Source organism: Diospyros lotus, chromosome 10 (assembly GCF_014633365.1).
Source record: "Diospyros lotus cultivar Yz01 chromosome 10, ASM1463336v1, whole genome shotgun sequence".
Lineage (NCBI taxonomy): Eukaryota > Viridiplantae > Streptophyta > Magnoliopsida > Ericales > Ebenaceae > Diospyros > Diospyros lotus.
Genome location: NC_068347.1, coordinates 35,877,031 through 35,901,753, shown reverse-complemented (window position 1 = coordinate 35,901,753; position 24,723 = coordinate 35,877,031). Strand labels below are relative to the sequence as shown.

At 36.6% G+C, this 24,723-nt stretch overlaps 2 protein-coding genes across 6 annotated transcripts in view; one reads left to right on the top strand and one right to left on the bottom strand.

The window, feature by feature from the left end:
• Positions 1-21,443, top strand: part of LOC127812011 (poly(ADP-ribose) glycohydrolase 1-like) — a 36,346-nt gene extending 14,903 nt beyond the window's left edge. For 2 of the 5 annotated variants that reach the window (XM_052352264.1, XM_052352262.1), the window contains exons 4-11: positions 1,715-1,919; positions 3,124-3,228; positions 5,743-5,861; positions 9,079-9,222; positions 18,174-18,330; positions 18,509-18,709; positions 20,554-20,616; positions 21,147-21,443. In XM_052352264.1, the coding sequence (XP_052208224.1) occupies positions 1,715-1,919; positions 3,124-3,228; positions 5,743-5,861; positions 9,079-9,222; positions 18,174-18,330; positions 18,509-18,709; positions 20,554-20,616; positions 21,147-21,302 (1,150 nt within the window). In that variant the 3' untranslated portion in view covers positions 21,303-21,443. The other 3 variants (XM_052352267.1, XM_052352266.1, XM_052352265.1) reach the window with 2 other exon arrangements.
• A 510-nt stretch (positions 21,444-21,953) lies between these two features.
• On the bottom strand, positions 21,954-24,517 carry LOC127811609 (uncharacterized). The gene has a single exon (XM_052351621.1). The coding sequence runs from the start codon at positions 24,308-24,310 to the stop codon at positions 22,241-22,243; it is 2,070 nt and encodes a 689-aa protein (XP_052207581.1). The 5' UTR covers positions 24,311-24,517; the 3' UTR covers positions 21,954-22,240.
• Positions 24,518-24,723: the final 206 nt, after the last annotated feature.

Genomic DNA, 24,723 nt, shown 5'->3' with positions numbered 1-24,723 from the left:
CCTAAGGTTGTAATCTAAGAGTCCTAAGGTTAACAGTGCCCCCTAACCCTTTTCTTTGGAGACCTTATAAGCTGCCTAAAAAGGCACTTCTTGACCAAGTAAAAGACCAAAATACCCTAACAAATAAGCTCTAGAGCTTAAAGCTCCTATAATTTAAGGCGAGTCTAGCACCCTCTTAGTGCCAATTCCATCTTTTTGGCTTCCTCTGCTAAGATTACTATAAGAGAAGAACTCTTGTATAGGGATGATGGAGCAAGGCATATTATATGCATATATCATAGTTAATTAGTTCATGGAATACTTGGTACGTGGAATGGGGTATGAGGAAGGTTTATACCACTTTGATCAGAATGTGGGACTTGGCAGGCGGGTGGGTAAGCTTCTTCGATTGGTCACTTTGAGTTATCGGTACCTTTTGATGCACATGAAACAAGATTCACAAGATTCATAAATAGTCTTGAGAGTTGAGAAAAAAGTGTCATAATTAGAATCCATTAGTCATACTTAGTATATATGAAAGTAATATATATTCCCATCTAAATCATAGAAAATATATGTTATCATAGTTCATATAAAAGGTATCACATTTAAAAATGATTACTTTTTTATATTTGAAATTTAAATCATATTGAATTTATATTTTTTAAATTACAGAAGTTATATGCATTCTCATATAAATCTTAGAAAAAATACATTATTTTTTTATGTTGGGCCTACTCACTTTTGAAATCCTAATTAAAAGCCCACTCTCTCAACCAAAAAGAAAACCCACTTTCTCACTTATTTCTCTCCCTATGTCGTTAGGTTAGAGATCCACTTAAGATGTTTGAGAAAGTAAGTAGAGGTGGAGAGGAATGGAACACCATGGAGTTGAAATGCTTTCAAAGTTGGATGTGGCTATTGTCTATTGGAAAAAAATGAAAAAGCCAGTCTAAGACTGAAAACTCACTAAAAGTTCAGTAGTTTTTAGTAATTTGCCTCTAAAAACCGTTAAGGTTAATGTCGTCAAAATAGAAAAAGTATTCAATCTATTTTCATTCAATTACTGTTCTCTCTCCCAAATGGAGAGAATGCTTTCTTCTATTCCATCCCCCTCTTGTAAACACATTATAAAGGCAGGGGAAAAAGGAAAAAAAAAAAAAAGTACTTACCCAGTCCTTTCACTATAGCTATCATTTAATTGGTGATAACTTTTATTGGGGAAAACTACATCCAAAAGTGGTTTGTGCTTTGAATTTTGACTTGGGGAGTTTTGGAGGCATTGCACTTTTGAACATCAAAAGTGGAGATGATAATTACGTAAGGACTAGCTCTTGAACCAGAACCTCACAACTGGAAAGGAATGAAGAGAGAAAAGAAAGGGGAGAAAAAAATGGAGGAAGATTGGTTCTCAGTATTGGAAGGGATATTCAGGTAGTTGTAAATCAATTTTGTTATAGGTTCCATCTTCTTTATTTTTCCTTTTTAATTTAACTTTTTGTTTTGAGAGTCAAGGTTTTGAGTGTTCTTGACCTAACTATTATTCTTCTTGGAAAATATTATTTTGATGTTGAGTGTTGTATTAAGAATAGTGCTGTTTCATTTCTGAAATCATTCACCTCTCTGTCCCCCCCACCCGCACGCCAGAAATAGGTTCATTTCATCCTCTTTTGTTTTCAGGGGTTTCTCTTCTCTGTCCAAAAAATAGTTTCATTTCTTACTCTTGTGCTTTCAGGAGTTTATATGACAGTTATACTGCAAAACAGGAGAACAAAATCAAATGCATCACACACTATTTTGTGAGGATATGCACTTGCATGCCTGTGGGTGTTGTCTCATTTGAGCGTAAAGTACTTTCATTGGACGATAATCCTTCTTGTAATTATTATCCAAAGGCTGATTTTTGGAGCAGGTCCTCTATGCCTCTTTGCCACTTCAAGGTAAGAACCAAAAATATAAACGACGACATATCAAGCCTTAATCCCACTAAGTGAGGTTACATGAAGTCTAGCTTGCCACTCATTTCTATCTAAGGCCATATTTTTCATAAGGCATTTGTAATTCATATATAATACCCAAGAGTCTTCCACCAAGTATTTCTTGGTCTTCTTCTACCACTTTTGCTAAAAACTTGTTCCATTCTAGTACTCTTTTCACAAGAACCACTATTGGCCTTCTTCTCACATAAGCTAACCATTTTAATCATCTTGTGCATCTTATCTTTAATAGGAATCACTCCGACCTAATTATGAACAACCTCATTGCTAATTTTATTTTTTATATGGTTGCACATCCACCATAACATAATCATTTCCATTACGCTTACATTTTACACATGTTAGTGCTTCAGTCCTCAATATTCAATGCCATCCAGCAAAGTTGGTGGTAAGAATCAAAATATAAATTTGTTTATATATATATGTATATATATATATACATACTTGTTTATAAAATGTGAGAGCCATGATTAAAATGGTTTGGACATGTGAGAAGGAGACAAAAAGAGGCAATTGTTAAGCAAGTGGATGAAATGGAGGAAATTTTTAGCAAAAGAGGGAGAGGAAGACCAAAGAAAAGTTGGTGAGAAACCCTTAGGCATGAATATAGTATAATGATCTGTCAAGACCTCAGGTGTCTTGGGTTGATTGTAGCAAATTAATTCCCAGTAATAGTTAGCCGCTGTTATTTCTGTTATTTCAGTTGATTAGTTACAGGACTGTTGTACATTTTCAGTTACAACCTGTAACTGAAAACTGAATATAGAGTAGGTATATAAAGCTACTCAATACTGTATTGAAGTGTGGAGAAATAAGAAATCTCAAATTCTTTTTCTCTCTCTTCAATTGTCTCTCTCTCTCTCTATTCTATCTGTTTTCTCCCTCTTCTTTCTCTTTCCCTCTCTCGTTCTACATTCTGTTCTTCGTCAAACCCCAAGTCAAGACAGGATCCTAACATGATCTTACAAAGAATATTACCATATATATGAACGGATGGAGGTTTAGAATTCATGTAGTTGATCCCACTTAGTGGTATTAAGGCTTGTGATTGCCGTTGATGATGTTGGAACTTGTTTAATCCTTGAATAAAACATAATCAATCATTGTTGCAAGGATATGGTTGTTTCATCTTTGTTTCTGCTTGTAGGTTTACATGTCTGGCTTCATAGAAGATCAATCTTGTGAGGCTATTGAGGTGGATTTTGCAAACAAGTATCTTGGGGGTGGCACTCTTCATCGGGGTTGTCTACAGGTTTGCTTTTGAGGAGTTGCATACTTATTTTGATTATTTGCTGTTGACTTTGTACAACTTGCCTTGCATGATTCTCTTGTAGTTTATTAAACAACTGTAACAACACACCTGACTTTAATTCCATTTGATTGGGTTGGTATATGGACCTTAGCTCACCAATTATGTCCAATGACCATATGTTTCGGAAGGGCATTATTTATTTACAAACTTAGTTCATTCCTTGCACTTTCCTCATAAAATCGTATTAAAATCATTTACTGGTCTTACACTACAAAGTTTTGTGCATTTTATCTTCAATAAGCACTACTTTGACCATATTATGGATAATCTCATTTTTAATTTTGTCTTTTTCTTATATGACCATATATCTATCGTAATATCCTTATTCCAATTTGGCTCATATTTTGGTTTTATAGTTGTTCGATAAAATTTTCCTTTTAATTTTAAAGAGATATGCTAGAAGCCCTTTTCCAATTTAACCATACTACCTTCAGTCTATGAGTAATGTCTTTAATAGTTTCGTTGTATTTTGAAATAATTGATCATGGATAACTAAATTAGCCTATTCCTGGATTCATACTTCTATTTTTATTAGATTTGCATTATATGTATTCTTTTTTCTTTATTTGTTCAACTTAAAGTCTTTGGATTCTAGATGTCCCTCTGTTACTCAACTTTGTATTGATATTTTTTTTATCTTATCTATCAAGACAATGTCATCTACAATTTAATACACATCGAGACACCTTTTTTTCAATGTGCTTTGTGTGTTTATCCACTAGTATGGCAAAAAGGTAAAAGCTTAATATAGATCCTTAATGCAATTTAATTGTAACTGGAAAAGCTTTAGCATCTTTGTGATGAGTGTTTGTACACACTTTCATTTTGTAATACTTGTCTTTGACAACTTTTATATAATTAATTCAAAATCTCTTCCTGTCCAAAACCCTCCATAAGCCTTTTTCGGAGACTTTGTTGTATAGGGTTGTTGGAAGTATATAAACTCCAAAGAAAATAACAAGAACGACAACAGATCAAGTTTTAGTCCTACTATGTGACGTTGGCTACATGAATTCTAGCTGGTTAATTATTTTCATCTATTGCCATATCTTTTGCAAGGACCTTATAACTCATATCATATTCAATATTCCCAAGTATTTTTTAGGTCTTTCTCTACTTCTTTTACTAAATACTTGTTCCAGTTTGTATTTTCTCCTCACAAGATGCTCTATTGGTCATCTTCTCACATGACCAAACCATCTTAATTGTGTCTTACACATCTTATATTGAATAAGAGCCACTTCGACCTTCTTAAGAAATAAAAATAACCTTATTTTTTATTTTATCTTTTCTTGTATGGCTACATATCCATTGTAACATTTTCATCTCCATTATGCTCATATTTTGTACATGTTGATGCTTTATTGCTCAACATATTGTGTCATGCAACAAAGCTGATCTTTTTGAATGATTGATTCAAGATGTTTAGATTGATCTTTTCTTAGAATGACTTGATCTACGACTTTCACCATAACATTTTCCACTTATATTTTTATTAAATTTATAGTCCATATGTTTGGTTTTTGATCTGCTCAACTTATGATCTCTAGATTCAAAAGTTTCTTTCATGTCTAGAGTGTAATATTTGGGCCTTTTTTTTTTTTTTTTATCCATTAAGACAATGTTGTCTACGAATAACATACACCAAGGCACCTTTATCTAGATATGTTTAGTAAGTTCATCCATTATTAGGGCTAATTGGTAACGACTTTGTCCAGATCCTTGATATATTCTAGTTGTAATTGGAAAAGCCTCCGTACCTATTCCATATTTTTTGGCACTTGTTTCCTCTCCATAATACATGTCTTTAATAATCTATATATAAGCAATTCATAACACTTTTCTAGGACTGTCACAAGCTTTTTCTTAATCAATAAGCATCATATATAAATCCTTTTGTTTATTTGAATATCTTTCCATTAGGCGTCTGAGCAAGTATATAACTTCCATTGTTGACCTACTAGGTATGAAACCAAATTGGTTTTTAGAAAAATGTGGACACAGATATCTAGTAAAAGAGGCAGAGGACGACCAAGAAAAACGTGGTGAGAGACACATAGGTACAATATAAGAGCCTTATAGAAGATAAAATCATAGATAGAAATAACTAGCAAGCCAGAATTCATGTAGTTGACCCTAGATAATGGGATAAAGGCCTGATATGTTGGTATTTTTTTACATATTCAGCTTCTTTTTGCAGAACATACGTGAAACCACTACTATCATTTATATCCTACACATTGTCAAGGGGTGACATATCAAGAGATTACTTATTTCATTAAAATATTTTCTAGAGAAAGTTTCACAAATATTTAAATCAATAGAAATAAAAGATTTAAACCTTGAAGTGTTTCTGATTGAATTATTTTGTGGTTCTTACTCAAGCATTGCCATGGTTGAATTGTGTTGAATATGGGGGATAATGCTATTTCATTGTCGTTATTTGCTGTATAGGAAGAGATCCGTTTCGTGATTAACCCGGAACTAATTGCTGGAATGCTTTTCTTGCCTTCCATGGCAGACAATGAAACTATAGAAATTGTGGGTGCAGAAAGGTTTTCAAATTATTCAGGGTGAGTAGGACTTGCTAGTTTATTCAGTGGTAACTCCGAGTAAGGCTGTCAGCATATTACCATTTCTAGATAATTAGCAGGGACACAAATGTATCTCCTAGTTATGTCCATGATTCAGATTGATGCATCATGTTTGGGAGAAGCAGTTTTATCTTTTATTTATTTTATAAAATTGATTCCATGCATTTGTTGCTTGCCAATTTATTGAATAGAGAATTGCTAGTAGCCATAATGCCTAACCATTCATGTATCTCAATCTTCTTCTGATTTTGATAAAATGCTTCTTTGACTAGTTATTTCTTTGTTATTGTCACATGAATTATGAAATTAAAAAAAAAAAAAAATAGAAGACACTCTTTGAAACTCCTACCAGCTTCTTCATGTGTAAAATGAGAAGCTGATAAGGTGAAGTTGCTAGCTTCTCAACTACTGTAAATACGTATTTTTACTTTTTCCATAAATCTTTTAAAGTGTCTTCAAATGAAAAAGCTTCTTTGGATCTTTAGTTCATAAATTAATTCAGTGGTTAGGATATGTGTCACTGTTTGGTGAATGAGTCAGTGGAAATAAGATGTAAATAAGATTCTATGTATTTGCTAGAATTGGACTTCTATCCTTGGGTTAAATCTTTGTATGGCCATGACTTCTAAAAATATCCTCATACAACCTTTTCATCATATGGACATGATTTCTAATAGGTGTTCAACATTAGAAAAATGTATGCAAGCACTATATTACTTGTATATGTTGCCATTAATCAACTTATATCTTACCGTAGTTCATTAGTTGGTGTCCTTAAATAAAGAGATTACTTTACCTAGGTAGCGTTTGCTTTGCTGGAATAGGGGGTGGAGGGAATTGGCACAGGAATGGGAATGAAATAACAATGTTTGTTAAAAACCGCGACTGTGCAGTCTTTGATTCTGTATGTTTCCGATCCGCAGAGACGCAAGCGCGAACTCCTCTAAGTCAGTCCACACGATCGGCCCTTTCCACGATGTCCCAAATTGTGCTAGCAACTAGGACGGTTTTTGAGAGAGAGCACGAAAAACTTCTTCTGTCGTCTAAGTGTTTAGAAGCGACATATTTGTAGAGCACAAAGCCCCCCTAATCCTACCATAACAAAACCCTAAACATTTTAGGGCTGTACCCTAATCATATTGGGTCGGTTCTCTCCTTTAATTGTGAAACGGGCTCGATCCAAGTGTGTGACCCCTTAGGTCCACCATTAGACTAGATGTAGGATCCAACTCTATTGGGCTACTTTAGGGCCCAACTTATTAGTTTAATTTAAACACATCTCATGAGTTTCTTAATCAAACTCTTTAATTAATAGTTTTGGAATTAATCAAATTAATTCTAAAATTCTTACATATCATGGTTAACGTCTAGCAACATGCCATGAATACCTAGCCAATGATGAAATATACGTGGACCTTTTCAATTGCAATTATTGTGCAGTAAAATCCTTTCATCAGTTAATGTCCCGATTGAATTTAGGGTATGGTTTTATGTCTAACCCTAACTATTCAATAACTATGTTTCCATTCCAAATTTATGACTTCATAGGTGAAATCAAAACACTTTTTGATTTCCACCTCACCTTGGCTAAGGATTTACACAGTCATGAAATTATTGGAATACACAGGACATCCTCTTATCTGTACGATAAGTGATGAATCATTTATTGACATTCATAAGCCTTCATATGTGACAAGGCCATGCCCAGTGACAGTTTGTTAATGATTCCTTTAGAATCCAAATAGCACCAAGGCGTAACTAGTCAAATATAAGACTACTGTAATGTCTCAAATCTAAGGACCAATCTGCACAATTGTAACATAAGAATTCCAATTCGATATTGAACAATAACCATTAGGAATTCTGTAGCAGGTTAGTTCAGTGTACTCATTCTTCTAATAAGTACCCACATATATGCACTAGTGTCCATGAAACAAGATATTCTCCCAATTGAGCATGCATCATATATGCTAGTTTATTCGAGTTATTAGTGTCCATTTCTGATAACTCTATGAGTAGGAACATTTAAGATCAAGGCTTATAAGGAATATGTTTCATGATCGTGCACGACCATATTCCATGAGCCTATTTGATCTATGAACTTTGTCAAGTATAGATTGTAATAAATAATGACGACAATGATTAATGACAAATAAAACATAATGCCTTTGAAATAACATTTGATTGAATAAAAAGAATTACAATGAAAAGTATGATCATTTATATAAAATATAATTGGCTTGTGGGACATATCACTAATAGGGTTGCAACTTTAGAAATGGAATGCCCATTCCGTTATATGTAGGAATGGGCATTCTCTCCAAATGTGGATGGAATCCTCATCTCATTCCATAAAAAATTGTTGCAACTACTCTTTTTTTTTGTAATGTGGGAAACTTGAGGGGTCCTTTGATCATAGTCAACCTTTGGCCTGAACCTATCTCACCATCTCTAAAACACACGGTCTGCCTGCTCCACAGCCCTAGGTGAACGAATAGGTTCGCTGCAGTCAAAGCCTGGGGGTTTGGCCCTACAGATAGATACAGTTGATTGTGCATTACTTTTTTATCCTTAATTGTTTTCAAGAAATACAAAATATCCTTACAAAGAGTAAAAAATAATATTCTATTAACACATAAAAATAATATTTCATTAACACGCAAAAATAAAAATAATATTTCATTAACACCCAAAAAATAGAATAATATTTTATTAGCTCTCAAAAATAAAAATAATATTTTTTTATTTTTTAGTCAAATGGCATTTTTGGTATAGAGTTTTAATTTTTAATTCCATTCCATTTAAGTTTTATCAAACATAATAATTGAATGATATAATCATTCCATTCCCATTTCCACTCAAATTCCTTTGACTTCCAACCCAGCCAACCTAGCAGGCCTCTAGTTATCTTTATTTTATTTATTTCTTGATAATTTCGTTTACCAAGATTCACTCCTTTACAATCATGATAACCACCTAAATTTTATTCATGCAAATTTTGGTTGGTGAAATTTTACATATAATATTTATTGGCATTCACCACCCTTTGAACATATATCTTCAGAAGTTTGTCGGCACAAATTTCAATTCAAAGTTCCTAGACTCTGTGAAAATATCTACTGAACTACAATGTGGTAGTTGTTGAATGATATTTGTTGCAATGCTTGCTCTCTGTTAATCTATCCATGTGGTGCAGGTATGGTTTTTCCTTCTGTTTTGCAGGGGATCATGTTGACCAGAGGGATTTTGATTTAGTAGGAAGACGGAAAACAAGAATCATTGCAATGGATGCACTTTCCTCTCCAGGAGAGAGACAATTTGGACTTGATTGTCTGATCCGGTATGCAAAAAGACAGGTGTTATTTAAGTATCTGAAGTAATTTTGTGTTTTGTTGGGCATGTATGCATTCACTTAATCCAATTCTGGTGCCAAGTTGATCATCATTTCTTTATGACAATTGTGGTACAGTTTTTGTAGAATGGGTCATTGTTTTTGAAACTAGTTCTTCATGATAGCAATAATAAGTTAAGCATAGGCTCAGCTCATCCATTCAAGGAATAGTCTCTCTGGTAGTTTTTGTGCAGTATTTATTCCAAGAACTTGGTTCTAGAATTCAAACATTTGGATGGATTTTGAAGGATGGTTTTGTACATTGTATAGTATAGGCTGTACATATAAATAGAGACCTTGTGTAGTTAGTTTTCCGAACTGAATGCACAGATTTCTACTCTCTCTCCCTCCCCCCCCCCCCCCCCCCCCCAAAAATAAAATAAAATAAAATAAAATAAAAGCTTTCACTTCTCAAGGAATAGTCTCTGTTGGGCGGCGCGTGAAGCACGTGGGGCGACCAGTGGCGATGGGGTTCTGGGGCTAGACTGATCCGAGACCGGTGATGCAACGACGGTGGTGGCACGAGCAGATGGTGGTCGGAAAGTGGGCTGATAGGCAGTGTGTGGAAGATGGGCAAAAAACTTGTGGTGGTGCGTGGGGCATCCGGCGGCGATGGGTCTCTAGGATTGGCCCGATCTGATGATGATGAACACTATGATAGCAGTGGTGCTGGCAAATGATAGCCGGACAGTGGAGGTTTGGTCTTGACAAAGGTGGTGAGGAGAGAGAAAAGAAGTTTAGGTTTGAAGGCCGCTGGAGAAGGATACACAGCGGCAACTTATTATTTTCTTACCGGTGGCTCTGATACCATGTGAGAATTTAGAGAGAGAGAGATGATTTGAAGAGTATCTCTATTAGTTACAAACTAAAAGATGGAACACATATATATACAACTATCATGACATTAGCCATGACATCATGCTAACTATTTCTATATATAGTATATACAACTCAAACACGATCAACATGTTGATTGGATTTCAAAAGCAAGGGTTTGTGATTAGACTCTTGTGCAGTGCGTGATTGCTGGAGCTTGTAATTCGATTGTGTTAGAATTTTTTGATTGGATGTCACACCTAGGGTTTGCAATTGTAGGCCGTGACTGAGTGACATTATTACAATCTTCAATTGCAAGCTGCATTTTTTGTTTAAGTTGCGTCTTGATTTCTTCCCAGCTCAAGCGATCAGATATAGCATTCATCTTGGCCCTAGCTACCGCAATCTCAGCTGCTTACAGCTTACAGTTGCACCCTTCATCTTGCTGCAATTTCAATCTTACAGCTGTTTTTTTCCCTGTGATTGCTTCTGCTCAATCTTTTTCCACCATCTGTTGTCCTTCTCAAGGTCACGACTATTTCAGTGTTCGATTTTTTCTGTTCATCACGAATATTACAGTCTTCTACGATTGTGTTGTGATTGAAGTTTGCAATTGAAGACTGTAACTGATTGCAGACTGCTGAGATTGAAGACTGCATCAGTTCAACTGTTACTGATTTCACTTGCTAATTGCTGATTGCCACTTGTCACTTAATCTTCATTTCAGCAGTAGTGTCCAGTTCTGAGGCAACTTTCGTAGCTTCTAGAGTTAATGTTTCTTCGTTTTCTGGAACATTGGTGCCCGATTCCTTCTCTTTAAGAGAAACTTTTGTGTTGCTTTGTCCAGTTTAGCACTGCTGTACAGTCTTTTGGCTTGTCTAGGAGTGATGCTGATCACTGTCTTCCATCAGCATTCCTCTGGTGGTACTATATATCTGGTTGTATATGTTGATGATACTGTGATCACTTGAGATACTGAGACTGGTATCTCCCAGTTGAAGGATCATTTACTTTCTCATTTCACACCAAGGACTTGGGTAGATTGCAGCATTTCCTTGGCATGGAGGTGGCTCAGTCAGCACATGGTGTTTACATTTCACAGTGCAAGTGTGCCTGTATATTTTGGAGGAGATTGGGATGTTTGATTCTAGACTAGAGGATACTCCCATGGATACTAATGTGAAGTTGTTCCCTGATCGGGGGCAATTTATATGTGATCCAAGAAGATATGGATGACTATTGGGGAAACTTAATTATCTGTCAGTCAGCCTGATATCTCGTTTGTGGTGAGTGTTTATGAGCTGGTTTTAGACAGACCGTGTGACAATTACTGGCATGCTCTAGTTCATATTTTGAGATATTAAGAGTTCCCCTAGGTTGAAGTTTTGATGTATGATTTATGCACAATTAATTCAGACAAGTGTACCCTAGTCAAATATGCATATAGTGATGAAACAAATGTCGATCCTACAAGGACTAGATCACAATACCAAATCAATTTTAACTTAGCCTAAGTTGAACTAATTAATTAATCGGATGCATTAAAAGGAAAATAAATGGAAAACTAAATTCTTTATGAGAAAGCCTAATTAATGAATGCACTAGGGTTTAGATTTTATTTAATTTAAGTTATGTAACTATTTATTCAACCCGATTCAAAACCAAAAATACCCTTATAGTATTTTATAATTATTTGTATGTGATGGTAGATTTCTCTCAATTAATTAATAAGTTTTCTTAAGTCATATTAATCATTTATTAATTTAATTTCACCGTTAAATTTTTGAGCGGATGTCAAAAGAACAAATAAGCATTAAGTTCTTTGGAAACCTCTAATCTCGGAAGGGAATTTGACTCACTAAGCTTCCTCGATTCCCACACATAAGCTAATCATCTCTCAATATCATAGTCATGTATGTGATTTATATTGCTTATGGATCTAATTTATAACAATTCTTTAGTCAGTCATGCATAAATCATTAAATCATTAAAATGTGATCAATCTCTTAAAGCATTAAACACAACAATATAAATTCCTCATAAAAATAATAATTAAGTTTTGAATCAAATTAAACAAATAATAACATTATCCCAAAATTAAAATCCATCCAAACCCTAGTTAAAACAATTTAACTAGACATTATTAAAATAAAAATAAAAACTGAAATTGAATGGAGAAGGATGCTTCTTGCCCAGATCTGGAGAAGGATGCCTCCAATCCAATTCCAATATGCTTCAATTGCAATTGTGCTCCAATTCAAACTCTTATAATATTATAAAAATGCAAGGCTTCCATTATTAATTCTTTAATTATATTATAATATTAATTTTAACATTAACATTATAAATTAATTTATAATATCTTTTCATTTTCTTCTTACACCCAAATCTTTGAATTAATATACTTTGTTGGATTCCTAGAAAAAAGATTAAAATAATGTAAAATTCACGTAACACACATTTTAAATAGGAAAAATAACACAAGATTAAGGTGAAAATTAGATAAAAATATGTATACAATTAAGCCCTATCAAGTTTGTTGTTTGAGAACTGAGGCCACACACAGATTACTGGTAGGCTGATGCAGTCTGGGCAGGCAGCCCTTTAAATAAACAATCTACCTCAGGATTCTGTGCTTTAGTTGAAGGTAATCTAGTTTATTGGAAGGGCAAGAAAGATGTTGTGGCAAGGTCTAGTGCAGAAGCCAAGTATAGGGCTTTGGCTCTAGCTACATGTGAGCTTGTCTGGATTTGACAGCTTGTTAGGGAGTTGAGGTTATGCTAGCTAGGGCCTATGAATCTTACTAGTGATAATCAGGCAGAACTTTATATTGCTTCCAATCTGGTCCTTCATGAGAGGACTAAGCATATTGAGATGGATTGCCATTTTATCTAGGAAAAAGTTGCTTTCTGGAGAGATTAGCACATCATTTGTTGAGTCTAATGATCAGTTGGATAATTTGTTTACTAAGTCGCTTTGAGGACCTTGGATTGGTTACATTTGTAACAAGCTTGGCACATTTGATATGTATGTGCCAGCTTAAGGGGGAGTGTCGAAGGATAGTTTTGTACATATGAATAGTATGGGCTGTACATATATATAGAGACCTTATGTAGTTAGTTTTTTGAGTTTTTGGAACTGAAGACACAGATCTCTCTCTTTGAGCTGTCACTTCTTCAGGATTTACAGTGTACTATAATTGCTTTAGATTTGAAGATATTATTACAAGGCCCCAATTTGAAATGGATTTCACCTTGCTGATTTCAAAGTAATTCCATTTTAGTATACTACTCAGAAGCTAACTTTTGACTATTTCATATTTCTACAAATTTGTCCAATACTTTTGTCAGTCTTCAACACCTAATTGGTTTTTGGAGTAGGTAGGATTTCTGATATGTTTTCTTGAAGTAGGAGTTCTGATATCTTTTCTTGAACTTTAATAATACATAAAACCAGAGGACTGGCCATCTTCATGCTGCAGTGATATATTGCTCGATTTCTATCTAGCTATATTACATGCATGTGGACATTGGATGCAGGTATTTATCTGTCTCAAAATAAATTTTCATGTGCTATTATGCAAGGACACCACTATGTTCTCTCTTCTCTCTCTCTCTCTTTTTTTTTTTTGTTTGAGATTAAGAAAGTGGTAGGAAGGTGACTCAAGGCTACCTTGTGAAGGATTTGCCCCTTGGTAGTCCTAGCCAACCTTATACCTTGCTAAAACCTCGTTATAGTGTCAATGGCCCCCTCTGCTTAAACCCATGGACCATATGGTGTGGAACCGACTAAGCAGTGGTGGGGCTACGAATTGAACCTGTAATGTTGGCTACATGAATTCTAGTTCTCAGTGATCTCTATCTATGGTTAAGTCTTCTACAAGGCTATTATGTTCAATATCATGTTTAAAAGTTTTTTACAAGGTGGTTTTTAGTATTTTCTTTATTTGTTATTTTTATCTATTTTTCCATGAACTTATTTTATGCCATTCACTCACCTTAGGTGCTTCCATTGGTATTTTTCTCCTATATTCAAAGTTTCTTAGTCGCATCTCATGCATCCTACTTTTAGTAGGGTCCACTCTACCTTTATTACAATTAATCTTATTTTTCGTGTTTTACCAATTTCCAAGGACCAAGCTCATGGTGAGTGAGTTGGAGTGCATGTTTGTGTTGGGTGGTTGACTATTGCCTATAATAGGGAACCAAAATAAATATAAGGATCTCTTGGCTGCTTGCAATCTATGAGTGTTTCTAAAAAGGGCTGGGATGGATGTCTATTGGCCCATGAAGGACAAATTAGAGTCTGATGCTTTTATGCATGGCTAAAGATGCTAAATAAATAAACAAAAATGATGGAAATTTTATTGAAGATAGATTTCTATGATGGAACTTAGACTTGTAATGGTCGATATGTAAGTTAAGATGGATAAGCATCATTCCAAATTGATTGATTGAAGGATGTGAGAGAGCATGCAGAATTCAGTTCCTGTTTGAGATCGTATGCACATCTATGTTGAGTGGTTGAAATGCTCACCTATTTTTGAGCAGGATTTATTGCAGTAATTGTACCCCTTGTGGAAAAGAATAATTTAAACCAAGCCCAAATAATTAGGGTTTAGTCAACTCAATAACATACAACATATCCAGCCTTTATCCCACTATGTGGAGTCGGCTACATGAATTCTAGACTTCCATATATTTCTATCTTTTGTCATATCTTCATTTAGGCCCATACACTTCATATCAAACTTTAATGTCTCTCCCAAAGTCTTTTTGGGTCTGTCTCTATCTCTTTTTTTGACTAGTTCCATTTTATCAACTTTCCTCACAGGAGCGTCTCTTGGTCTCCTTCTCACATGACCAAACCATCTTAGTCTAGTCTCTCTCATCTTTTCCTTGATTAGCACTACTCCTACCTTATTACGAATAACCTTATTTCTAATTTTATTTTTCTTATATGGCCACACATCCATCTTAGCATCCTCATCTCCGCTACGCTCTTCTTTTGCTCATATTGGTATTTAACTGCCCAACATTCTGAGCTATACAACAAGACTGGTCTTATAGCTGTCCTATAGAATTTTTCTTTCAGTTTTAATGGGATTTTACCATCACATTACACCCCCGATGCATTTCTCCATTTTAGCCAACCTACCTTAATTCTATCCGTGACATCCTCATGAATTTCTCCATCTTTTTGAATCACTGATCCCAAATATCGAAAATGGTCTTTTTTTTGTAAGATTTGGTCTTCCAATTTTATTATAACATTCTCCACTCTTGCATTCTTACTAAATTTACATTCCATATATTTTGTTTTCCTTCTACTTAATTTAAATCCCTTAGATTCTAAGTTGTTTCTCCACAACTCAAGCTTAGTGTTCACTCCTTCTTTTGTTTCATCTACCAACACTATGTCATCTGCAAATAGTATACACCATGGCACCTCTGTTTGAATATGTTTAGTGAGTTCATCCATTACTAAAGCAAATAAGTATAGACTTAGTACAGAATCTTCATGCAGTCCCATTGTAATTTTAAACGGTTAGTATCCTCTTCGCATGTTTTGACCCTTGTCTCTGCACCGTGATACATGTCCTTAAGAGCTTGTATATAGGCTATTCAAACTCTTTTATTCTCTAAAACCCTCCATAATACTTCTCTAGGACCCTTTCATAGGTCTTTTCTAGATCTATTAACACCATATGCAGGTCATTCTAATGATCTCGATACCTTTCCATTAGGCGCCTCAGTAGGTATATAGTTTCTATTATTGACCTATCAGACTTGAAATCAAACTGATTTTCTGAGACATCTATTTTTTTTTCTGAGCCTATACTCTATTACTCTCTCCCAGAGTTTCATGGTATGGCTCATTAACTTAATTCCTCTATAATTTTCACAGTTTTTAACATCTCATTTGTTCTTGTATATAGGAACCAAAATACTCTTCCTCCACTCATCTGGCATCTTTTTTGATTCAAGGATCACGTTAAATAATTTCGTTAGCTAGGAGATGCCCTCTTCTCCCATGCATTTCCATGCTTCTATTGGTATATTATCCGATCCCACTGCCTTACGATTTTTCATCTTTTTTAATGTTTGCCTTATTTCATTTGGACTTATGCGTTGATAAAATGCATAGCTCACGTTCCCTTTGGAGTTACTAAAATGTCCCAACCTAACTCTTGTGTCCCCACCATCATTGAATAATTTTGTGAAATACTCCTTCCATCTCTCCTTAATCGCCCCTCATTCACTAATACATTTTGGTTTTCATCTTTTATGCATTTCACTTGGTTTAGATCCCTTGTTTTTCTTTCTCTTGCTTTAGCTAATTTATATATATCCCTTTTTCCATTTTTAGTATCAAGTCGTTTATATAGATTCTCATATGCTTTTGACCTTGCTTCACTAATAGCTCTTTTTGCTGCCTTTTTCGCTTCTTTATAATTTTTTAGATTTTCTTCATTGTTGCACTAATATACAATCTTATAGCAAGTTTTCTTATTTCTAATTTTCAATTGTATCTCTTCATTCCACCACCAAGACTCCTTAAGGTTTGGGGCTCTACCATTTGTCTTTCCAATGACTACCTTTGCCGTGCTTCTCAGGACAGTAACCATTTCCCTCCACATTTGGTTTGCTTGTCCTTCTCCATTTCATTCTCTTCTACCCTTTAATTTTTCTTTGAAGATTAGTTGTTTCTCCCCTTTTAAATCCCACCACCTAATTTTTGGATTTTGTTTTATGTGATTTTTTCTCTTCAATTTCTTACTTGGACGTCAAGTATCAAAAGTCTATGTTGAGTAGTCAACACTCCCCCAGTATCACTTTACAGTCCTTACAACATAACTGATCCTCTTGTCTCATGAGGAAGTAATCTATTTGAGTGCTTGATGCGACATTTTTATATGTGATTAAATTTTTGTTCCGTTTTTTGAACCTAATATTGGTTATGATGAGCTCATATGCCATAGCAAAATCTAGAATAGACTTACCTTCATTATTAATTTCCCCAAATCCATACCCTCCATGTACCTCTCTATAGCCGTTTCCATCTCTACTCACGTGACCATTTAAGTCACCTCATATAATCACTTTATCTTCTCTTTGTATCATTTGTATGAGTCCCTCTAGGTCCTCCCAGAATTTTGCTTTTATCTCCTCACCTAACCCTACTTGTGGTGCATATGTACTAAAGATATTCATAGTCATTCTTCCTAGACCAACCTTTACCATAATAATCTTATCATTTATTCTCTATACATCCACTACCTCATCTACTAAACTTTTATCCATAATAATCCCCACTCCATTTTTCGCTCAATCATTTCCTGTGTACCATATTTTATATTCAGTTTCTAATAAAATTTTTGTTTTTTCCTTACCTATCTCGTCTTTTGAAGGCATATAATATTAATCTTTTTTCTAATTATCACATCTACCACTTCTATAGCTTTGTCTGTTAATGTTCTTATGTTCCATGACCCAATCCTTAATCTATGATTTTGGTTTTGGCTTTGACTTTGAATTTGTTTTTGTTTTTTATTTTGATTTTGTTTTTGTTTTTTATTTTGATTTTAGACTAACTTCTTTACTCACATCCGTCCAAGTAAATGCGGGGACCCTTGCTCATTTGTCACTACATCCGGGCGCCGATGCAATAGCCCTAGCTCACTTGACACTACACGCGGGCAGTGTAGCGAATTGCTATAAAGGGTTATGCCTCAACGATTTTTCATAGTTTGTCTAGAGTTCATATTTTGGATCTGACTAGGTTTTATTTTGGCTGTCGGCTACCTAACACAACCCTCCTCCTTTATCCGAACTTGGGACCGGCAGTGGATAACATCCTCAGGCGGAGTTAGTCAACTCAATGAAAGAAGAAAAAATAAAGGAAACAATACTAACAAGGAAGCATAATTTTATCCTAAAAAGGAAACTCTAGAAATAAGGAAATAGAGATATTTTAGGAAAGAAACAATTATAGCAAAGATTTCTGGATTTCTAACACCCCTGTTGCTTATTTTTCTTAGCTGTTGATTGGTAAGTGTTTCACTCCAGCATGTTGGATTGCAGGGAGATTAACAAGGCATTCTGTGGCTTTTTTGATCAATCTAAATTTCAGCAGTATCAGGAACTGTTTCACAGTGATGAATTTTGTAAAGCTTCACCTTGTCAAGATCTTAGTCAAGATCTTAAACATCCTGTGGACATCTTGAGGAATTCTATTTTGGTACTGGTCTTCCCCTCGAAGTGTTTTTTGGGTAAACTAAGGCAGTTGTGATGATTTTTTGTGATAAATTTTGTTGTCAATACTTTCACCACTGACTTGGGAATTAATGAGTTTTGGTTTGTTGAGGTATCTATATCTGAACTTGCATGCTTGATAGCAGTTTTATGCTTTTCCCCAGTTTCATGAAGCTCCAGCAATGTTGTCTGGATCAGACAAAGGAATGTCTCTGGATCAACTAATGAATAGTCTTGAAGAAAAATGCAGTCAGCTTGTGGACCATGAACATCAAATAGGTATTGCAACAGGGAATTGGGGCTGCGGTGCTTTTGGGGGAGACCCTGAACTTAAGGCCACACTACAATGGCTTGCTGCATCTGAGGTGATTCTCTTCTGCCCCATTAATTTTCAACTCAGTTTGGAGCCCTTCACAATGTACTGATCACTATGACCATCAAGTGTACAGATTATCTATTTATGGGTTAATATATGCACTTGTATTCAGGATGGGGACGTTGCAAAAGTTTTTCTCTCTCCCATCTTGTGTGATGTTTATTTTTAACCCCTAGAAACAAAATAAAGTAAGTAGACAACCTCTGCTGTTTCCAAAACTAGCTTTCTTGTGAGTCTTCATGAGGTATCTTCAGATAATCACTATTTTCTGGCATCTTTAGCCACAACAGGAAGAAATCTTTAAGTTCTTTTCTCACTTTTGCATCTGTGAAAGCAGATAACTTTATCCATGTTGCTGAAAGCCCAAGTTACCTTATGTCCTTAACTGATTATAGTTCTGAAAGAAGTTTATGAAAGACATTTTACAGCTTGGATATAGGCACTTAGATGTTGGAAGTTTATTATTGATTTCTAATTGTAAGAAGTTTCATACTTTGAGATTACTGACATAACTATAAGAAGCACTTAAGATTTGTATAAATTTTGATTAATCCATTGATAATTTGAGGACATCAGATGTTGGAAGTTTATTATTGATTTATAATAGTAAAAAGTTTCTTACTTTGAGATTGCTGACACAACTATAAGAAGCACTTAAGATTAGATTTGTATAGATTTTGATTAATCCATTGATAATTTGAGGATATCAGATGTTTCAAACTCCAAATTTGCATTCTTTCTATAATTGTTTGGATGAATTAGTTCACAACAGAGATTCATCAAGTTAAGATGTGTGCAGAGATAAAGAAAAAAATAAGTGGGGATTTTTTTTTTTTAATTTTGGTTAGGTGTAATAATATGTATTGAGCTCCACTACAGAGCCAGAGAGGGTCACAGAGAGATTTACAGAAAGGGGGCAAAAGACAAAATTGCCCCCGCCCTGCTTTCTCCTCTCCCCTTCCATGGATTGCCCCCATCCCTGCTTCTCTCCTCTCCCCTCCCATGGCCGCTGCCCTAGCCTCACTGCTGCGCCTCCGTTGCCTCGCTACTCTCGCCTCCGTCGCCTCTCTGCCATCACTGCCTCACCTCGCTAATCGTCGCGCAGCAGATCGGCGAGGCGAGGCGGCGATGGCAGTGAGGCGAGGGAAGCGAGGCGACAGAGGCGCAGCGGCAAGGCGAGGCTAGGGCAGCGGCCATGGGAGGGGAGAGGAGAGAAGTAGGGGCGGGGGCAATCCATGGGAGGGGAGAGGAGAAAGCAGGGCGGGGCAAAATTGTCTTTTTGCCCCCTTTCGGTAACCCAGTCAGTAAACCCGTCGGGCTCTCTAGACTTTTCCATATGTATTTTATTTCACTGCGCGAATTTTCTTTGAAGTGGGTTTATATATATGCATCATTTCACTAAAAGAATCGCATTTATTTTAGATATTGAAACTTGCTTCTAATTTAATCATGAATTTTGGGGAAGATGCTCCCCATCTTCTATTGTATAATGAACCCTATTATTTGTCCAAATGATGAAAACATGCCTGGATATGAAATTTCTTGACACTGTTAATAGCATGTTTGAGGATATTTGAAGTCTGTGTCACCAATGTGGTGTTTGGCTAGCTGGATAATTCATGTAGCCTACCACACCCAGTGGGATCAAGGCTTACATGTTGTTGTTGTCCCCAATGTTCTCTCTTATAATATTTCTCAGGTATTCATCAATTTTATAAATTTCATGGCTTTATCTTAAGATTGATTTCAGGTTGAACCGGGTGCATACTTTCATGCTATCTCATTTCTCCAGTAGACGTTGATTTTCTGCTAACTGGGGTGCCTTCCTTTCAGGCACTAAGACCTTTCATCTCATACTACACATTTGGGGTGGAGGCATTGCAGACTCTTGAACAGGTATAGTTTGTGTGTATATAATTTCCTGAAACTGTTGGACTTGCTGAAGTTTTGATTGGTTCTGTGTTAGCAGTTTATACTTTTTCCTTGTTCAGGAAGAGAAAAGGGATTCTTCTTGAGCTATTAAAAGTGTACTAGTTCAAAAATTGTGGATGACACAAAAGTCGAACCAATATTTTCCACACCTGCACTGCACTTGTCATTTTTTATGCATGAGCATTTATGGTAATTCTTTGAGATGCTGCCTGGACTCTGGAGCTTATAATCTCTGCCATCAGACCAGGAAAGCACTGCGAGGCTAAGGATAGGTGGGGTTGCCATTTAATTTTGCACCTCGTTGATGTTGCCTTGTAGGAGCTCCTTGAGGTCATTAAACCAAAAAGGCATGGTTTCTTTGTTTAGCATTAGCATTATGATGAGGCCGCCTTTCTCCCACGGAGGGGTCCGTCTGGGTCAAACAACATGTTTAATTTGCTTTCCTCGCGCTAGCTTGCAGTTGACCTCTTTTTTCATATAACATCTTGGGGCAGGTTACTCACTGGATTTTGTCCCACGAGTGGACAGTGGGAGAGCTGTGGAATATGCTGGTAGATTACTCGTCTCAGAGGTTGAAAGGGGAAACTAACATTGGCTTTTTCCGTTGGCTCCTCCCTTCACTCTTTACTGGAACTGATGCCATGCCATGATGTTGGATGTGTGCGACCACCATATAATAGTTAGCCTTTTGATTTTTTTTTTTTTTTTTAACTTTTGTGTTTCAGCATATTTAGTATTTATTTACGATTTGGAAAAAAAAAAAAAAGGTTGCATTATTCTGGTTATATTAATTTCTTGCTTTGCAACCTGGGCTTCTTCAGTTTCACAGCAACTCAATGCAATATTCGGAGAGTGAATCCAACTACATAACTTGACAAAGTTGTGTGTCAGAGAGAGAGAGAGAGAGAGAGAGAGAGGTTCAATTCCATTGCGGCGAGGTTTCGTTGTAGTACGCAAAGGTTGGCGAGGTGATCAAACTTATCCCGTGAGTGTTGTAGTATCACGATGTCACAAATGGTTACATAAGGCCAAAAAAGCACATTGTTAGGGCAAACCATTAACACCATAAATAGAGCTAATGCATATATGCCATGTTTAGGCTGACCATCAAATGATTCTTTATCAGTTTACGATCTAAGAATGAATATGCTCAGCCGATGCAAAACCAACTTAGCTCAATGCTAAATACATGTTTCATTCCACTACGGTGAAATTTCACAACCATATAAAGGCTGATCAATTGCATATGTTAATTAAACTATATGGCTTATGTGCATATATTATGTATATATTTTTTCTATATGGTGTTGCATATAGCATTCCCTTCTCTCTCTCTCTCTCTCTCTCTCACACACACACACACACACTCTCTCTCTCTCTCTCTCTCGCACAGTATCCTTTGAACATTGTTGTTACCTATGCATTTCACAATAACAAAATAAAGCTAAATCCAGATGCTTGGTACAAGGTCAGTAAAAGAAAATAATGTAAGGGTTGTTCGAGACAGTCATACAGGGAAGAAATCATGTTGACTTGAAGGCAAACTTACTCTGGAAGCAATATGATCAAACAAATGAGCAGGCGACGGTTACAGTTCAAACAACTGGTTTTTGTAGCACAAGGTCCAATCTGAATCCCCTGAAGCAACTAGTCCACCATCAATGCATATGGACTCTGCACACAGATTGGATCTCTGTGGTGGAAACTTCTCTTTTAATTCTCCATCATATGTTTTTTCATGGCCAACAGTTTCAGGAGAGCAGAAACCATTGCTAAAATTTAAAATGGTTCCCGACTTTAAAGCAAGCTCATGATTCGGACTGGCTTTGAAATTGCCATTACTGCATTCATTAGGATTGTTCTCGTCATCTGAAAAATATCTGCAGCAATCGAACTCATCCATCTCAAATATCCGACTTGCCAGTCCATCCCTCCACGAAACTCTCACCTGAGACCGTGACATTTCCTCAAAAGTAGAACTAGAAATACATGAAGTACTGTGATCCCAAGCACCTGGAAACTTGGGAAGGTCTATGGAATTGGAAGGTAAATTCAAGCTTGGCAACTGAAAACCTGAACCAGGTGTATCCCATATTGATAAATGGGACTGTGGAGATAAGGATGCCCTTAAAAGAACCTTAACCAACGAATCAATTTCAGATCCAAAATCATGTTTTTGATGATCATGTGCATCTGATGAAGACAGTATAACCCGTCCACCTGAAGTCACATCAGACTGTGGAGTTCGAATAACATTATCACTATCCAAGGAGCCAAAAGAGAATAGAGGGCTTTTCCCGGAAAGACGATATCTATGTTCTCTATGCTTTTGTGCATCACTAGTAGGGGTAGCATGGGGGGAAACAGGCATTGAACAGCCTGCCATTTCATTGAATGATGCCCCGGAAAGACCTCGAGATGCGGGGTTTCCACCAGGGGAAAGCAAAGTTATCCTAGTCCTCCCCCTGCTACTTGCGCTGGAACTAGTGATGTTACTATACTCAAAAACGTCGCCTACGCCTGAAGAAATTCCATGACCTGATGAAGGCGAAGGTAGAGAATGCTGAGTCACAGAGCCTAACGATTTTTTGATACAGTTTGACAACCCATTTCCAGGATCAATCTTTGGATTCTCATCACACAGCCAACGCATTGAAGCTTCAGCTGGAAGAGGAACCAAAGAGGTCCTAGATTTACTGAGAATTTCTACATCGTCGCCATTGTCAAAAATGTTTTCTTTACCACAGCCGGAGTTAAATTTACCTACTGTAAGAATGCCCCTGGCTCTGCATTTCCTCCTGTCGTTCACCCCAGAAACAATATGCCCAGCACCATAACAAGCAGGAGTTGCCGCAGATGAAAGCAGAATAGATGACCCACCTTGAATCTCTGGAGACACAGAGGCCTGAGCAGGAGGTGTTGTAGTACTTGCAGCAGCAGCAGCGGCAGGGATTGCAGTAGTAGAGACTTCTTCCACAAGATTATCGCCAAATTCACATCCCAAAGCAGAATCACAGGATGCTAACGTAGTGAAAGTAGAATTGTCAGCAACAGTGCTCAAACCAGGTAAATTTAGGGGACTTGAGGGCTCAACTGATATGCCATCCATGGTCGTCAGCGAACATTGCTGCTGCTGCCGTTGAGATCCAGATGCCGAATGAATCGTAAGACCCACAGAGAGAGGCTTTGCGGTTGGGGCAGGGTTTGATGTAACCTTCTTCCCTCCGTACTGCGACTGATAGAGACAAGGAGGTTTTTGTGAAGTGGGTTTTGGTAGGTTTTCTTTGAGAGGCTTGTTGGTATTATTAGATCTGGAAAAGGAAGAGCAGGAGGAGGGTAGTTTTGGATGGTTGCCAGCATTTAAGGGGGCTGATTTGGGCTTGGTGGCGGTAGCCTTGGGAAGACTTGTGCCGGCGCGTCTCCTTCTATGGGGATGAGGAGGAATTTTTGAAGCCGAAGAAGAATTCGAAAGGAAGAAGCGAAGACAACCTCTGGCTCTGGGGGCCTCAATAGACATAAACGAGGAAACTGAAGAAGCAGAGGAAGAAGAAGAAGAAGAAGAAGCGTTGATGGCGACGTCGTTGAGATCCCGCAATGGATGTGGCCGCTCCTTGTGCTTCTTCTTCCTTGATGCTGATGAAAACTGTCGATTGGACATGGCAACTCAAGCGTGGAAATTTACCGTAATAAAAGACGCAAGATGTGGTGAGAGGAAGTAGGCAGAGAAGAAGAAAGAGAAGGTACGAGAAAGCGGCAACAGATTGAATTTCAAACGAATTCGAAGCAGCAAGCAAGCAAGCATGAGCAACCTTCCCTTCCTCAGTCGTGAGATTTTTAAACACAACGTTAACCCTGGCTTCCCGAGAGTGTGAAAATGTCAGTTTTACCCTTTCTTTCTTGAAATTTTTTGTTTTGTCTGCAGCGGGGCGGGCGGGCGGGCGGTGGTGTGTGAGTGTGAAGATAACTGATAAGTCGTCTCCCAAAAACAAATCTTTCGTAATTTCCATGCATTTACAAGTAAGTTGAACAAAAAAAAAAAAAAAAAAGAGAAAAATTGGAGCGTCCATCATT